The sequence below is a fragment of the Herpailurus yagouaroundi genome, unplaced genomic scaffold (assembly GCF_014898765.1).
Source record: "Herpailurus yagouaroundi ecotype Mexico unplaced genomic scaffold, PumYag 182, whole genome shotgun sequence".
NCBI lineage: Eukaryota > Metazoa > Chordata > Mammalia > Carnivora > Felidae > Herpailurus > Herpailurus yagouaroundi.
Window position 1 is genome coordinate 59,592,621 of NW_024412413.1, and position 19,169 is coordinate 59,611,789.

The following is a 19,169-nucleotide window of genomic DNA, read 5'->3' on the forward strand; positions in this document are numbered from 1 at the left end:
CAGACAGCTTCATGGGAGAATTCTACCAAACATTTAAAGAATTAACACCAGTTCTTCTCAAACTCTTCTAAAAACTAAAGAGGAGGAAACATTCCCAAATTCATTTTGTAAGGCCACCATTATCTTGATACCAAAGCCAGATGAGCACACTAAGAGAAAACAACAGACCAAAATTTCTGATGAATATAGACACAAAAATTCTCAACAAAATACTAGCAAAATAGGGTGCCTGGGTGGCTCAGTCGGTTAAGCGTCCGACTTCGGCTCAGGTCATGATCTAGTGGTTCGTGAGTTCGAGCCCTATGTCAGGCTCTGTGCTGACAGCTCAGAGCCTGGAGCCTGCTTCAGATTCTGTGTCTCCCTCTCTCTCTGCCCCTCCTCTGTTCACACTGTTTCTCTCTCTCAAAAAGAAATAAACATTTTTAAAAATTAAAAAAAAATACAAGCAAAATAAATTCAACAGCACATTAAAAGGATCACATATCATAATGAAGTCAGATTTACCACTGGGATGAAAGGATGTTTTGACATACAGAAATCAATAAATGTGATACACCACAACAGAATGAAAGATAAAAATCATACATCTCAACAGATGCAGAAAAAGCAACTGACAAGATTCAACGTCCTTTCACTATAAAATTGCTCAACAAATTTGGTATAGAAGGAACATAATTCAACATACAAAGGCCATACACAACAAGCCCACAGCTAATATCATACTCAACAGTGAAAGGCTGAAAGCTTTCCCTCTAAAATCAGGAACAAGACAAGGATGCCCATTCTGACCACTCCTATTCAACACAGTACTAGAAGTTCTAGCTGTAGCAAGTAGGCTAGAAGAAATAAAGGCATCCAGAGTGGTAGCAGGTGCACCCTTAACATGCAGAATGACACCAGGGCGTTTCTGGACTTGTATTACCACAGAAATGCTCCACCAACAACCATATCATCCACCAAGAACCACGCATTCAAGGACGAGATGAACGCAGCCAAGGTTGACAAGGTTCAACAGTCAGTTTAAAACCTACGCTATCTGTGGGGCCATGTGCAAGATAGGCAAGCCAGATAACAGCATCCTCTGACTGGCCAAGGCCCATGGCCTCATTTCAAAGAACTTCTGCCTGGGGCACCTCAGTGGCTCAGTGAGAGGAGCATGTGACTCTTTATCTCAGGGTCGTGATTCAAGCCCCATGTGGGGTGAAGAAATTACTTTAATAAAAAAAATTTTTTTAAAAAAGAGGATCACAGATATGGAATATTTGTCATAAATAAATAGCAACTTGCCACCCAAAAAAAGAAAATAAAGGTATCCAAATCTGAAAGGAAGAAGTATAATTGCTGATAACATATCCTATATACAAAAAATTATAAACCTCTACCAAGAAAGTGTGAGGCCTAATAAACGAATTCAGTAAAGCTTCAGGATACAAAATCAACATTAATAAATCAGTTGTTTTTCTATATACTATGAATGAAATCAGTTACATCTCCATATAGTATCAGAAAGAAAACAATTCCATTAACAAAAGCATCAAAAATAAAATACTTAAAAATAAGGAAGTGAAAGATCTGTACACTGGAAACTACAAAACACTGGTGGAAGAAATTGAAAGTGGAGTGCCTGGGTGGCTCAGTGGGTTAAGGGTCTCGCTCTTGATTTCGGCTCAGGTCATGATCTCACAGTGCCTGAATTAGAGTCCGACGTTCAGTCTCTGGGCCATCAGCTTGAGATTCTCTCTCTCCCTCTCTCTCACTGCCCCACCTCCACTTGCATATGCCCACAACCCTCTCTCTGTCTCTCTCAAAAATAAATAAACCCTCAAGAAACTGGGATAGAAGGATCATACCTATGATCATAAAAGCCATATATGCAAGACCCACCACTAATGTCCTCCTCAATGGGGAAAAACTGAGAGCTTTCTCCCTTAGGTCAAAAACACGACAGGGATGTCCATTCTCACCACTGTTATTCAACATAGTATTGGAAGTCCTAGCCTCAGCAATCAGAGAACACAAAAGAATAAAACACATCCAAATTGGCAAGGAAGAAGTAAAACTTTCACTCTTCGCAGATGACATAATACCCTATACAGAAAACCCAAAAGAGTCCACAAAAAACTGCTAGAACTGATCTATGAATTCAGCAAAGTCGCAGGATATAAAATCAATGTACAGAAATCTGTTGCATTCCTATACACCAATAATGAAGCAACAGAAAGAGAAATCAAAGAATCGATTCCATTTACTATTGCACCAAAACCCATAAAATACCTAGGAATAAATCTAACCAAAGAGGTGAAAAATCTATACACTGAAAACTATAGAAAGCTTAAGAAAGAAATTGAAGAAGACACAAAGAAATCCATGCTCCTGGATTGGAAGAACAAATATTGTTGAAATGTTGATACTACCTAAAGCAATCTACATATTCAATGCAATCCCTATCAAAATAACACCAGCATTCTTCACAGAGCTAGAACAAACAATCCTAAAATTTGTATGGAACCAGAAAAGACCCTGAATAGCCAAAGCAATCTTGAAAAAGAAAACCGAAGCTGAAGGCATCACAATCCCGGACTTCAATCTGTATTACAAAGTTGTAATCATTGAGACAGTATGGTACTGACACAAAAACAGACACTCAGATCAATGGAACAGAAGAGAGGACCCAGAAATGGACCCACAAATGTATGGCCAACTAATCTTAGACAAAGCAGGAAAGAATATCCAATGGAATAAAGACGGTCTCTTCGGCAAATGGTGCTGGGAAGACTTGACAGCGACGTGCAGAAAAATGAACCTGGACCACTTTCTTACACCATACACAAAAATAAGCTTAAAATGGATGAAAGACCTAAATGTAAGACAGGAAGCCATCAAAATCCGAGAGGAGAAAACAGGCAACAACCTCTCTGACCTTGGCTGCAGCAACTTCTTAGTCAACACATCTCCGGAGGCAAGGGAAACAAAAGCAAAAATGAACTATTGGAACCTCATCAAAATAAAAAGCTACCCCCCAAAACACATAAAATAAATTAAAAAACACAATAAAATAAAAATAAAAATAAAATAAAATATAAATAAATAAATAAAAAGTTTCCAGGGGTGCCTGAGTGGCTCAGTCAGTTAAGCGTCCAACTTTGGCTCAGGTCATGATCTTGCGGTTTGTGGGTTTGAGCTCCACATCAAGCTCTGTGCTGACAGCTCAGAGCCTAGAGCCTGCTTCAGATTCTGTGTATCCCTCTCTCTCTGCCCCTCCCCCACTCACACTCTCTCTTAAAAATAAATATTAAAAAAATAAAAATACATAAATAATAAAAAGCTTCTGCACAGCAAAGGAAACAATCAGCAAAACTAAAAGGCAACCAACAGGGGCGTCTGGGTGGCTCAGTCGGTTAAGCATCCGACTTCAGCTCAGGTCATGATCTCGCAGTCTGTGAGTTTGAGCCCCGCGTTGGGCTCTGTGCTGACCGCTCAGAGCCTGGAGCCTGTTTCAGATTCTGTGTCTCCCTCTCTCTCTGACCCTCCCCCGTTCATGTTCTGTCTCTCTCTGTCTCAAAAATAGATAAACGTTAAAAAAAAAAATTAAAAAAAAAAAAGGCAACCAACAGAATGGGAGAAGATATTTGCAAATGACGTATCAGATAAAGGGTTAGTATCCAAAATCTATAAACAACTTATCAAACTCAACACCCAAAAACCAAATAATCCAGTGAAGAAATGGGCAAAAGACATGAATAGACACTTCTTCAAAGAAGACATCCAAATGGCTAACAAACACACGAAAAAATGCTCAACATCACTCATCGTCAGGGAAATACAAATCAAAACCACAATGAGACACCACCTCCCACCTGTCAGAATGGCTAAAATGAACAAGTCAGGCAATGATAGACGTTGGTGAAGATGTGGAGAAAGGGGAACCCTTTTGCCCTGCTGGTGGGAATGCAGACTGGTGCAGTTGCTCTGGAAAACTGTATGGAGGTTCCTCAAAAAACTAAAAGTAGAACTACCCTACAACCCAGCAATTGCACTTGTAGGTATTTATCCAAACGATACTGGTGTGCTGTCTCGAAGGGGCACATGCACCCCAATGTTGATAGCAGCACTATCAACAATAGCCAAGGTATGGAAAGAGCCCATGAATGGATAAAGAAGATGTGGTGTGTGTGTGTATGTATGTGTGTGTGTGTGTGTGTGTGTGTATATATGTATACGTATATATATATATATATATATGTATGTATATATACACACACACACACACACACACACACACACACACACACATATATACACATACCAGGAATAGTACTCAGCAATAAAAAAGAATGAATCTTGCCATTTGCAACAATGTGAATAGAACTAGAGTGTATTATGCTAAGTGAAATTAGAGAAAGACAAATATATGACTTCACTCATATGTGAAATTTGAGATACAAGACAGATGAACATAAGGAAGGGAAGCAAAAATAATATAAAAACAAGGAGGGGGACAAAACATAAGAGACTCTTAAATATAGAGAACAAACTGATGGCTGCTGGAGGGATTGTGGGTAGGGGGATGGTCTAAATAGGCAAGGGGCATTAAGGAAGTCACTTAGGAAGGAAGATGAGCACCGGGTGTTATTTGCAGGGGATGAATCACTGAATTCTACTCCTTTTTTTTTTTTTTTTTTTAATGTTTATGTATTTTTAAGAGAGACAGACAGAGAGCAAGCAAGGGAGGGACAGAAAGAGAAACAGAGACACAGAATCCAAAGCAGGCTCCAGGCTCTGAGCTGTCAGCACAGGACCCAACTTGGGGCTCCAACTCACAGACCATGAGATCATGACCTGAGCCAAAGTCAGACGCTTAACCAACTGAGCCACCCAGGCACCCCTGATTCTACTCCTGAAATCATTATTGCACTATATGCTAACTTTGATGTAAATTTAAAAAAAAATTTTTTTTTAATTAAATTTTAAAAGAGTAACTGGTTGGCTCAGTCAGTAACCTATGCAACCCTTGATCTCAGGGTTGTAAGTTCAAGCCCCATGATGGGCACAGAGCTTACTTAAAAAATAATAATAATAACATTTTAACTAAAAAATTTAAAAAGCAGACACAGACCAAAGGAAACAGAATCAAGAACCTAGAAATAAATCCACATATACACTGGCAACTCAAATTTGATAACGGAACCAAGAACATTCAATGAGGAAAGAACAGTCCCATCAATAAATGGTAACGGTAAAACTGTATATCTACACACAAAAGAATGAAATTGCACCCCTATGTTAACAACCACTCACAAAAATTAATTTGAAATGGATTAAAGACTTAAATGTAAGATCCGAAACCATAAAACTCCTAGGAGAAAACAGTGAAAAAGCCCCTTCACATTGATCTAGTTGATGTTGTTTTTTTGGATATGACACCAAAAGTGCAAGCAACAAAAGCAAAAAATCAATATTGGGGCTATACCAAACGAAAAAGTTCTGCACAGCAAAAGAAACAATCAACAAAATGAAAAGGAAACCTACAGAATTAAAGAAAATTTTGCAAACCATATAGCTAATGAGGGGTCAAAAAACCAGAATATATAAGGAACTAATATAAATGGATAGCAAAAAAAAAAAAAAAAAAATTTAAAAAATGAGCAGATGCCTGGGTGGCTCAGTAGGTTGAGCATCCAACTTCAGCTCAGGTCATGATCTTCGTTGCAGTTTGTGAGTTTGAGCCCCACATCAGGCTCGCTGCTGTCAACACAGAGCCTGCTTCGGATCCTCTGTCCCCTTCTCTCTGCCCCTCTCCCGCTCATGTTCTCTCTCTCTCTCTCTCTCTCAAAAATAAATAAACATTCTTTAAAAATGGGCAGAAAACCTGAATAGACATTTTCCCAAAGAATACATACAAATAGCCAATAGCTAAGTGAAAAAGTGCTCAATGTCACTAATCCTTAGGGAAACACAAATCAAAACCATAATGAGATATCACCTCACATCTGTTTTATTGTCATAAAAACAAGAGATAACAAGTTCTGGAAAGGGTGTGGAGAAAAGAGAATCCTAGTGTACCATTAGTAGGAATGTAAATTGGTGCAGCCACTATGGAAAAGAGTATGGAGTATGGAGGTTCCTCAAAAACTAAAAATAGAACTCCATTAGATCCAGCAATCCCACTTCTGGGTATAGATACATGGGAGATAAAATCACTTTCTCAAAGAGTATCTTGAGTCCCATGTTCACTGCCACATTATTCACAAGTGCCAAGACATGGAACCAATCTAAGTGTCTACTGACAGATGAATAAAGAAAATGTTGTATATACATACAAACAAATATTATTCAGTCATAAAAAGAAGGAAATTTTCCTATTGGTGACAACACGGATGGACGTGAAGGGCATTACACTAAGTGAAAGAAGTCAGAGAAAGACAAATACTGTATGATCTCATTTACATGTGGGATCAAAAAACATCAAACTCATAGAAACAGAGAACAGAATGGTGGTTGCCAAGGGTTAAGGGGTAAAGAAAATAGGGAGATGTTGGTCAAAGGGTACAAACTTCCAATTATAAGAGGAGTAAGTTCCAGGGATCTAATGTACAGCATGGTGATTAATTATGGTTAATACCACGGTAACGTATACTTTAAAGCTGCTACGACAGTAGAGGTTTAATGTGCTCACCAACAACAAAGAGGTAACTATTTGAGGTGAAGGATATGTTATCTGACCTTAAAGTGGTAAACCTTTTGCAATACAGATGTATATTAAATCATCACATTTTACACATTAAACTTACAGAATGTTATATGCCAATTATATCTCAATAAAGCTGGGGTGGGGAAGTTGGGATGGGGGAGAAATACCTGATGACTATGAGGATTTCTCTTAGTGGGCTAGTAGGGGCAGAAGCCAGACTAGAGGGGGATGAAGAATGAATAGAAGATTTTGAACTGAATATATGTAATTACCTCTATAGCTTCCCAAATCCCACTAAAATCATAAAAGTTTTAGAAAGACACAGGAGTGTCTGGCTCAGTCGAAAGAGCATGCGACTCTTGATCTTGGGGTGGTGAGTTCAAGCCCCACACTGCGTTTACACCCAGTAAAAAAATATAAATAAATAAATGAAAACTTTAATTTAAAAAAAAATAGGAGGGGCACTGGGATGGCTCAGTCAGTTAAGCGACCGACGCTCTTGGGTTTCGGCTTAGGTCATAATCTCACAGTTTGCAAGTTTGAGCCCAGCATCTATCAGTGAGAAGCCCACTTGGGATTCTCTCTCTCCCTCTCTCTCTCTCTCTCTGCCCATCCCCCCACCTCATTTTCTATCTCTCAAAATAACTTAAAGAAAAAAAAAAAAAAAGGAGCACCTGAGTGACTCAGTCCGATAAGTCACTGACTCTTCATTTCAACTTGGGTCATGATCTCACAGTTTTTGAGATGGAGCCCCGTATCAGGCTCTGCACTGACAGCACAGAGCCTGCTTGGGATCCTCTCTCTCTCTCTGCCCTTCCCTTGTTCACATTCTTTCTCTCTCTCAAAAAAAATTTTTTTTAATTAAAAAAAATAAAAAATAAATTAATAGGAGTGCCTGGGTAGCTCAGTCAGTTAAGCACCCAACTCCTGATTTCAGCTCAGGTCTTGATTTCAGATCTTACAAACTGTGACATCGAGCCCCTGCTTAGGATACTCTCTCCCTGTTCCTCTCTGCCCCACCGCCCCCCACCTCTATGGTTGCAAGCACACTCTCTCTCTCTCAAAATACATACATAAAATAATAAATAAATAAATAAAGCATTAAAAAGGGCTTTTTTGATAAAAGAAGTAATAGTTGGGGTGTCTGGCCGGCTCAGTGAGTGGTAGAACATGTGACTCTTAATCTTAGGGTCATGAGTTCAAGTTCCATGTTGGGCATAGAGTTTACTTAAAAAAAAAAAAAAAAAAGAAAGAAAAGAATAGGCCATTTACATCCTAACATGTGATTATAAATATTACGCATTCTCAAAAGAATCCAATGAAGTATATCAGTACTTTAGATGAAAAACTCAAGGTCTTAGAGAGCCTAAGAAACTTGGAACTAGCACCCAGCTAGCAAACTGACAAAGCCACAATTAAATTCAGCTCTAACTCCATATTACACAATTTGTATAGAATACAATGCTGCCTTCCTTTGTTTAACCTTAGTTTAATGCCTAACATTAGCTTAATTACATTTATTAGGGTAGATTTTTTTCAGGATCTACGAGTAGGCTTTAGAAGCTATTATCAGGAGGCGCCTGGGTGCCTTAGTCGGTTAAGCGTCCAACTTTGGCTCAGATCATGATCTCACGGTTTGGGGTTCAAGCTCCACATCCGGCTCTGTGCTGACAGCTCAGAGCCTGGAGCCTGTTTCAGATTCTGTCTCCCTCTCTCTTTCTCTGTCTCTCCCCTGCTTACACTCTATCTCTCTCAAAAATAAATAAGCATTAAAAAAATATTAAAATCAGGTGTTTTGGGGGATAATAAACTGAATGATGGGGCATAATAAACTGAATGACACCATATCTACCTTTACAGAGTTTACACTCCAGCAATGAAAATAAGACAATCACCTAAAGGATTCCAAAACAACACAAAATTACATAAATTGCCATACATGAAATACAAAATTTTATAGAGGCTCACAAAAAAAAAAGTCCTCTTTGGGGGTGGGAGGTAGAGGGATTAGGAGATGCTTTATAGAAGAGGTAACTTTTCAGCTGAACTTAAAGAGATAGATAGGGTTTTAAAGGACAGTTTTATTTGAGCTACTGAACAGCCTCAGTCATGCTGTAGCCCCAGGGCCTAGCACACTGGAGCAGTTTAATGAATGTGGGTGGAGTGAACAAATGAACAGAAAGGCCATTCCAAAAGGAAGGGACAACACCAAAGGATCAGAGGCTGAATACATGAGGCACAACAAAAATAAAAGGATCACAAAGAAGGAACACAAATAGGCACATACATATTTAGAAAATAAGAATCAAGTACCTCGCCATGATTCTTTTTACATTTTGGCTCCCATATCTCCCATCTTTAAGAAAATTCTCTCAATATCACCCCCATCCTGTTTCTGCCTTTATCTCATTTCTCTATTCCTTATCTTTTTAAAATAATGATTTTATTGACATATAATTTATACACCATGTAATTAGCCCACTTAAAGTATAAATTCAATAGTATTTAGATCACACTTTCACAACCATTACCACAATCAATTTTAGAACATTTTCATTACCCCAAAAGGAAACCCAATACCCGTCACTCCCCATTTACCCCCAACCATCACCCTCCCCCCTGGACCTAGGCAACCATTAATCCACCTTCTGTCTCCATAGATTTGCCTGTTCAGGACATTTCATATAAATGGAAGCATAAAATATGTGGGCTTTCGTGAGTGGCATCTTTGACCTAGCAAAATATTTTTCAAGGTTCATCCATTTTGTAGAATGTATCAGTACCCTATTCCTTGTTACTGATGAATAAAATTCCAAAAATTGCACTGTATGGATATATACAACATTTTATTTATTTATCTGTTCATCAGTTGGTAGATATCTGGCTTGCTTCTACCTTCAATGTTGCTATGAACACTGGTGTACAGTTTTTATGTGGACATGTTTTCATTTCTCTTGAGTATATACCTAGGAGTGTGCTTAACCTTTTAAGGAACCACCAAACTCTTTTCCAAAGAAGTTGCACCATTTAACATTCCCACATGCAGTGTATGAAGAGTCCAATACTCCATGTTATTACCTGTCATTTTGATTACAACCATCCTAGTGGGTGCAAAGTGGTATCTCATTGTGGTTTTGATTTACATTTCTTGATAGCTAATAATGCTGAACACCTTGTTCATGGTTATTTGTAGATCTTCTTTGAAGAAATGCCTACTTATATCTTGCCCATTTCTTAATTGGGTTCTGCTCTCCATCTTAAAGTTCTTAAATTTTTTTTTTAATGTTTATTTTTGACAGAGAGAGAGAGAGACAGAGTATGCGTGGGGGAGGGGCAGAGAGAGAAGGAGACACAGAATCCAAAGCAGGCTCCAGGCTCTGAGCTGTCAGCACAGAGCCCGACGTGGAGTTTGAACTCACAGACCGCGAGATCATGACCTGAGCCAAAGTCGGAAGTTCAACCGACTGAGCCACCCAAGCGCCCTGACTCCATCTTAAAGTTCTTCAACGATTACTCTATACACACCATCTATACTACATTACCTTTTACAATCATCAACCCACTCCAACCTTGCTTTTGCTCTCCACTCTGAAACTGCTCGTCAAAATTATCAACCACCTCTGTAGTAACAAAATCAACGGCTCATCTTCAGTCCTCATCTTCCAGGATAAAACTCTATGGTTTGCACATATGTATTTTAATTCCATCTGACCTCTTATTCTCATCTATATTTTATCATCCTGTTTCTTGTATTTTCTTACTGCATATTTTCTTATGGAATTAAAATGTAAACTAAAGGGTATATCCAGAAAATTGCAAGTAAAACAACTGGGTGGGGCAGAGTGAAGGTAGTGGAATCAAGGCGGGTAGGTGGGGAAGATAAGAAAAGGCTGGATAGTGAGTATTGGGCTACGGATTTGGACTTTGTTTGGCAGGTAATACGTAGCCATTAAAGGTTTTTATACAAGAAATGCTCAGCACTAGACCCTTGGGATGTTGGAAGACTATATCAGCAGCAAGTATAAAGTTATTTAGAGGGTGGAGAAACAGGAGGCAAGGAGATCATGTGGGATACGTATTACAGTAGAAAAGATAATCAGTGTAGTAGTGCTCAAAACGTAAAGGAGGAATCAACAGAGAGACATTACCACTAAACTCTAACCGAGTCCACTTTATTACCAGTAACAGAATAGCCGCCCCCAGACAAGAGATGTTAGACCTAAACATTCTTAGTCCTCAGTTCTACTAAGTTTGATTTGATAGAAACTAGCTGACTATGTAGTAAACACACAATTATCTTTCCCTGTTGTAAATACATAAACAATTATAGTATTGCTTCTCTCCTGAGTAAACAAAAATTTCAAGTAACTCATGCTTCTCAGAGTGAAGATCTGACAATGCCCAGCAGTCAGTTCTACTCTCATCATTATGTGCTCCCCCCCCCCCCCCCCGCCACCGTACTGATCTTCAATAAGTTAAGATCAAGAGGAAATAGAAATTTATGCAAAATAGGCTGGGGAAGGCAAGTTATCCCAAGTTAAACACAATCTCCTTTCTTTTTTTTTCCACAGGAAATAGTTGTTGATGCTTTGAGGAGTTAAATTATAATAACACATGCCAGGAAGATGATGTCAGGGAAGGCGTGGTTAGGCCCTTTACAAGTCTGAGATTCCTTCAGTTCCAAACATTGCCTCTTTCAACTCACCTATACTCAAAATCTCTCTACTGAGCTACTCTTTCTAACACTGAAGAAAAGAGCTGAGATCCTAGAACTCTGATCTTTTTACCTTAAAACAATAAAAAAAAAAAAAGTTTTAATGAACCAAAGAGTAAGTGAAGGCCATTAAAACAGCTGTTTTTAAAACATGTACTACATTGTTTTGTAGAATCAGTCTTTGAAATCCACATTCCCCCCTTCTGTGACTATTTTAATTCTAGAGAAAAGAATGAATATTCAACACTACATCTTGAGAAAGAATCTGCCTTTATTAGGAGTTATACATTCCTTGACTGTATTCCTTTTTTACCATAACCAAAAAAGAGTAAGAAAACTACTATCATAGACTCCTCAGGTAACAAAGTCCCTGACAAATGAAGTACATGAATATGTTTCAAAATAAAACAAACCTACTTGTTAAGGTCAAGTAAATAAAATTAATACACTTTCAAGCAAGTCACAACACTAGGTAAAAATGGCTTTTCTGAGCTCACTGGCAATTATTCTTACTCTACAAACTAGAAGTGATGACTACAGTAAATTATGATGTAAAAATTCCCTTAAAGAAAGCAGATCTCTACAAATCTATTATACTAGATTTTTGTATAACATAATGATGGACAATAAAAGCAGATATTTATAATTTGTATTTTTCAAAAGTTTAAATTTTTATTGTTATTTCAGTTTTTTAAACATTTTGGACAAGTCCAAGAACTTTATTATACAGGCTTGATCTACTTGAGAAACAGCTCTTAATAGAAATGGCAAATAAGCCAAAGTCAAAATTAAAACTTTATCTTGTCATAGAAAAGCCTGGTAGGATACACACACCAAATTGCTACCAGTTATTTTCCTTGAGGGGTGGGATTTGGGTAAGGAACTTCCAGACATGAAGGGAAGACTTAACTTTTTATTTTATATGCCTCTTTATACTTAATTTTTTTTTTAATGGGCAGGTCTTAAATTTATTACTAAAAACAAAAGTTATTTTAAAAATGTGACCTTGGTTATAAAAATTTACAAATTACATGAACAAATCCATCCAAACATTCTTCCTAAAAGAGAAATGAACACATGTCAACACAAAGACAAAGAACAACATAGTAATGTTTTAAATATACCCAATATTCACCAACCTACATATTTACACAAGGAGTCATATACATTGCTACAAAGTGATGTCATCATAACACAGACCTATAAAAACCCAAAGAATTCTTTTTTTGTTGTTAATTTGAGAAAATGAGAGAGAGAGCGCACATATGTGTAAGCAGGATACAGGGGCAGAGGGAGAGACAGAATCCTAAGCAAGCAATAAGTTCAGCACGGAGCCCGACATGGGGCTCAATCCCACAACCCTGGAATAATGACCTGAGCCAAAATCAAGAGTTGGATGCTCAACTGAGTCACCCAGGTGCCCCATGAGCCAAAAGAATTCTTGACAAATACATTAATAAGTATGTACCTAACCGTGTTTTCTCAATGGCTTCTCAAACCTTACAAGTTATCAGAAGAGACATGAGATTTGAATCCAAGTCCATAATTATGCTTCTTTGTCCCTTATGCTACCCTAGATTTAGAAGCTGGTTAAATATTTCCTATACTACAAGGCAGAAAGGGAGTGAAGAGAGCTAATTTAGACAGCATCAAATACATGAAACCCCTAAGAGGGAAAAAAACTAACTTCCAGAATTAATTTTACTTTATTTTAATGGGTGTGGGTAACCTGAGAGACTTGGAGAAAAAAAATTAAGAAGGAAAGTTTCATATAGTACTATATAAATTTTAAAAGGAACAAAAACAGATATAATATCCTTCTATCAAAATCATATAATCATGGGGCACCCGGCTGGCTCAGTTGTAAAAGTGTGCAACTCTTGATCTTGGGGTCATGGGTTCAAGCCCCATGTTGGGTATAGAGTTACTTAAATAAATAAAACTTTTTCCTTTTTTTTTTTAAGTTTATTTATTTATTTTGAGAGAGAGAGAGAGCATGAGCAGGGGACGGGCAGAAAGAGAGGGAGAGAGAGAATCCCAAGCAGGCTCCTTGCTGTCAGTGCTGAGCCCCACACAGGGCTTGAACTCATGAACCATGAGATCATGACCTGAGAGGAAACCAAGAGTCAGATGCTTAACTGATTGAGCCACCCAAGCGCCCCAAAACTTTTTTTAAAAATCGCATATTCATAAGTGTATGTCTATTACTGATAACCAACAAACATATAACTACCCATATTTCTTAAGGATATAAACCAGAACGAATGCCATTACAAACTGATTCTAAGTGTTTTGGGTCTAAACATTTACCAACTGCCTTGATCAGACACTTTAAGTTACCTATAGTAGCATCTTTAGGTATATGAGAAAGCAGCAGGAATCTTTCCCACACCCTCTAACACTCCATCAGATGGGCAAAAGATCCCTACACATCTAGGTCATCTTTTTTCTTCAAAGAACAGTTACAATGCCAAGAAAGAGGCTAAAGGGTCTTTCTCCTACAACAAGAAGTTCCTCCTGATCAGCACTGTGTGCCCAAGAAACTGCCAAGGATACTCCCTAGTGAATGTGGGCATAACTGTCCACCTCTCATTAGACTGCCCATGTCCCCAAGCACGACACAATTCTCTGGCAACCCTGGGTTAATCACAAAAACTCTAAGGATCCCTGCTGAGCCTGGCCATCAGCAGAGGTCTAAGCAGCAGCTCAGCAGCAGAAACCAAAGAATCACAGAACTTTCTGCCTTAATCCCAAAGTATGTCTTCTCTTACCACTCCTTCCCTATGGCTAGGTGGGGCAGTCTGGAGTATACCCTGTTCTTGATGAAGCTGTTGTGATTTCCCTGACTATAATTCCCCCACCTGATAATCCTGGTTGGGTGACTAGAAAGGAAGGTTGCCGGAGAGGGGGAAAAACAGTTATTCAAAAAGATGAAAATAACTTCGGAGAGAGTGAGCACAGGACCAGGGTTTGAGATGACATTATTATCCCAGTGGAGACTGGATATATCAGCAGGAAGTCAAACTAACTTCATTTCACAAAGATACAAACTTGCAACTTTGATTTGTTTTTAATTCCCCTGCCTTCTCAGGCCTCACACACAGGGACTGTAAATTGCTGTAACTTCAAAACCAGGTGAGAAAAGATGCCGAAAGAAGTGGTGGAAAAGGGAGAGGCGCTGAGCAGAGAGAGGAATTCCGTTCCCCTCTTAAGAAGAATGTTAAAGCCAAGGGCACTCCCGGATCCCCAGGAAAGGAAGTAGCTGGATTCCAAAAAAGCACTTTTCCCTACCTTCTTGTTGTTCTTGTTATAGCCAAAAGTCGAAATCCCAGGCCTGGAAGTCACTGATAGCAGCATTTTCTCTTTAATGTAAGGGAGCTGAGAGAGAGAGGAGGGAGGGAAAAGGAGGGGGAAGAGAGGGGGGGAAGAGAAAATGAGAGGGAAAAGGGAGGGGGAGGAAAAAGGGGGAGAAAAGGAGCAAGAGGGAGAGAGATGGGGGGGGCGGGAGAGAAAGAGCTGGGGCTGCTTGTTTACGTCACTGAGAGAAGTTAACCAAGAGTCTGAATAAGGCACTTCCACTGGGTCCTAATGCCCAAGATGTTATTTATTTATTTTTTTCCACAGTCTTAGTAGTTAAAGTAAAAGAAAAGTTCTTAGGTCTACCCCTTTCAACTCCATCCCTTCTCCAATATGAACAAGTTCTGTTTCTCCTGAAAAGACACTGAGGATTTTTTTTTTCCCTTAGAGTTACAAGATTTAGAAAAAGCTTTCAAGTTTGATTTTAAAGGGGCCACTGGGATACACTGCCTTAGAGAACTCATGAAGATAACTCTACTGAGAAAGAATATGTGAGATGAGCTCAGGACTTTTCCCACACTTTATACTTACAGTGATCTTAAGACACGAAGAAAGAACAAACAGAAGAGCTCACCAAACAGCAGAGACAGACTGCGAGAAATAACTAGTTTCAGATCTGTGGATAGTTCTATTCCTCTTGGCTCATGCTGATGGGCTGATGCTTTTCACCCCTTTTCAGATTCCCCCAGGCATCAGAATCCCCCAGGCATGATTTCACACTTAAGAAGGAATTATCAAACTTAACTATGCCATGAAACTTGGTGCCTAGTGATTTCTTTGCTTTCCCCCCAGCTTTATTAAGATAAAATTGCCTACCTAGCACTTTCTTCAACAACTGTAAGCTATCTTGTTTGATTCTTTATCCCACCATTTTCTAGTCTTCAAGGTCCATGAAGCTGAAACAGTTAAGAGTTACTCACCAAATCTGGAATTTATGCCCAAACTGAAGTTCACAGAGTTGGGATGTTTGCTTCAAGTTGTCTCTGAGCTGTAGAGCTGTAGGAAAAAATAACCGTAAAAAAACATAAGCTTCACAGAGAAAAAAATACAAAGTTCTCAGGGAAGAAGAACCTAACACAGTTGAGACAACACTCACCTCAAACAGTTTCAAAGTAATGTCCTGTGGAAGTAGCCTTAATAAGAAACTTGTAGAAAACCAAAAATTCCAGAATGACACCCAGTAATTCTTACCAATCCAAATGGAACAGGGATATAGAATCAAAGCCTTCAAATCTCTTCTTCAGGTCACCTTGTGCCATCATACATGTTCTCTTAAATTAACCTTGTCGGCTTTGCCACGACAAACATTAAGCCCAAACCCTTTCTTAAATGAAGTCCCAGTAGTCTCTATTCCAGTTTTCCTGTCACCTTTTTGCTGTGATAATGGGACCCACAGTACTAACATTCTGCAGAAAAAATACACACATATCACATACCACCCCCAAACTCTAACTTTCATTTCCAATAGGACAGGAAGTGCCTGCTCAGCTCAAGGGACACAGGAAGGGTGGGAGCAGCCTCAATGTGGGAACTGCAACTGAGATTGGAAGAACAGCAGTCAAATGCAATAAATAAATTACTAAAAGGTATCTCTCAGCGCTACCATATTTTTTTAAGTCCCTTTTCTGCCCTCATAGATTTTCATTCATTATATGCCAAGTTATCCATGCCATTTAGGCCCTTAGTTGATTTCTTCTCCCTTACCCTAACAATGTGGCACAAAAACCTTAATCTCTAAGGCCTGATTTATAATGCCAGGCAACCTAATTTTTTTTTTTTTTTTTTTTTTTTTAATTCTAACATTCTCGGGGGTCCTGGGTTGCTCAGTTAAGTGCCTGGCTTGATTTCAGCTTAGGTCATGATGTCAGAGTTTGTGGGTTTGAGCCCTGCAACAAGCCCTACATCTGGCTCCATGTTGAGAGCCTGCTGCCTGCTTGGGATTCTCTCTCCCTCTCTCTCTGCCCCTCCCCAGCTCACACACATGCACGTGAGCTTTCTCTCAAAATAAATAAACATTAAAAAAAATTCTAACATGCTCAATGTGTTTTGTTTTCCTACTGCATCCTTTAACACTCAATGGTATTTTAAAATTTAAAATAGTTAAAACTATGAGTTTTAGAGAGAGGCAGACATGAGTTCAAATGCTGACACTTTTGTAGTTACTACTTATGTGACTTTATGCCAGGGTACTTAACATCTCTAATTCACTCATTTGCAAAATGGAAATAATACCTACTTCATTAGCCTCTGGAATCAAATCTAAATTTTAGCTCAGTCCTGTCACTTACAAAATGAATGACACCGAAAATAACCCACGTCTGGATTTTTCTCATTTGTAAAATAGGGTAAATAGTATCTACTTCCTAAAATTGTCATGAAATGAAATAAGGCAATACATAATAAGCCTTTTAGAAAGGTTCCCTGGCACTTGGTAAACACTCAATAGATATTAGCTCTGTTATAATTAATTGCTCTATTATCTCCAGCATGTATCCCTCTGGATATTGTATAACCCAGATTTAACGATCTGAAGTGAGTATTTCCAAAAACCAGTATCTTGATTACATTCAAAAGATTATACTAGGACTAGGCAGGCTAAACTATAACTAGAAATACTAGATATGAAATTTCAGGAATCACCCATCCAATTTCATTTATTTCCCTACCTTCTATAAGCAGATAATCTGATCATTCAGAAATTCTTTTCTTGAGCACCTGGGTGGCTCTGTTGGTTAAGTGTCCAACTCTTAATTTTGGCTCAGGTCATGATCTCACAGTTCATGGCATCGAGTCCTGCATCAGGCTCTGTGCTGACATTGTGCAGCTTGCTTGGGATTCTCTCTCTCCCTCTCTCTGTCCTTCCCCCGCTCATGCTCTCTCTCTCTCAAAATAAATAAACATTAAAAAAATTATTTTCTTAACTCTGATCCCCTGGAAATTAGTGAAACATTTCTTATCTCTAGAAAAAAGGAAATAATACAGAAACAAAGCTCATTAGTTTTAAGACACCCCAGCCTCCACTTCTCTAGAGTCCTACTACTCCAAGAAATAGAAACAGATCTAGAAAAAAAAAAAGGAAAAATAGAATTTTCATGCACCCTAAGATTTAATACCATTTCTCTCCTCTAAAAGGAGCAGTATCAGGAGGAGGTTGGAAGATAGAGGCAGAGTAGGAGGACCCTAGGCTTATGTCGTGAATACAACTAGATAACTATCATTATCATCCTAAATACCCCAGAAATTGACTTGAAGACTGGCAGAACAAACTCCACAATTAAAGGGCGCCTGGGTGGCTCAGTTGGTTAACCAACCAAATCCTAGTTTCAGCTCAGGTCATGATCTCATGGTTCGTGGGTTTGAGCCCTGTGTCCAGCTCTGCACTGGTAGCACAGAGAATGCTTGAGATTCTCTCTCTCTCCTTGTCTGTCCCCCACTTGCATGTGCACACACTCTCTCTCAAAATAAATAAACTTTTTTAAAAAACATTAAAAAAATAGACTTTAGATTTTTGTAGTCTAAGAAGTTCAAGGCCATAGAAGTAAAATGTCCTAGGTTTGTGAACTGATGCTAAAGGCTAATTATGTCAAAGAGCACCAATAAGACTGCAAACTACATCCTTTATTCTAAGTACATTTTTAAAAATTTTTTTATTTTGTTTGCTTTTATTTATTTTTGAGAGAGAGACAGAGGGCGAGCAGGGGAGGGGCAGAGAGAGAGGGAGACACAGAATCTGAAGCAGGCTCCAGGCTCCAAGCTGTCAGCATAGAGCCCGATTCAGGGCTTGACTCATGGACCGTGAGATCATGACCTGAGCCAAAGTCAGATGCTTAACTGACTGAGCCACCCAAGTGCCCCTCTGGTAAGTATATTTTTAAAGGAGGTTATGGAGTTTTGTAGAAGTGACAGAGAATATAACAGAGTTCAATGGTGAGATTCAGGAGGCATATGAGAGGAGGAAGAATCCTATTTTTTCCATTGTGTCTATTTTGATGCCCACCCCCAACTGCTTTGCCTATTATATTGGCAACATTTTTCCAGATCTAGTCAATGCCTCTCAAATTCTTGGTTCTTATGGGCCCAGCACTCAAGAGTTGTTTTGAGGGGAAAAAGTAAAATAGAGGAGTTACTGGAAACCTCTTGGAAAGAGACATTTGCACCTCTGACTCAAGATAGACTGTTGTTTTTTTTTATTTCTCCAAAAAACCAACACTTTTAAGTAAGTGTCTCAAGTAAAGGGGCTGGGGCTAGATCAACTCTGATTTTTATGTTGAAAGATGTCTGCATGCAACTATCAGCCCTTCCACGTCAGGGTGGAGAACGCAAAAGAATGTATTACCTGCAGATGCGCTAGCCCTAGATAGGCATTCAAAGGGAGCCAGGCTGAAGTAGCACATGCATATGAAAGCA

General features: G+C 38.8%; 1 protein-coding gene across 2 annotated transcripts in view; it reads right to left on the reverse strand.

The window, feature by feature from the left end:
* RBMS2 (RNA binding motif single stranded interacting protein 2) overlaps positions 1–16,216 on the reverse strand; it is a 72,634-nt gene extending 56,418 nt beyond the window's left edge. The window contains exons 1-2 of one of the 2 annotated variants that reach the window (XM_040491698.1): positions 15,859–16,216; positions 15,683–15,758 (exon numbers count right to left, since the gene is read on the reverse strand). Coding sequence is in view for 1 of the 2 variants with exons in the window: in XM_040491697.1 (XP_040347631.1) it covers positions 14,697–14,762 (66 nt within the window). In the remaining variant the exon portion in view is untranslated. Of the gene's footprint in view, positions 1–14,696; positions 14,882–15,682; positions 15,759–15,858 lie in introns of those variants that run through there. The other variant, XM_040491697.1, reaches the window with a different exon arrangement.
* Positions 16,217–19,169: the final 2,953 nt, after the last annotated feature.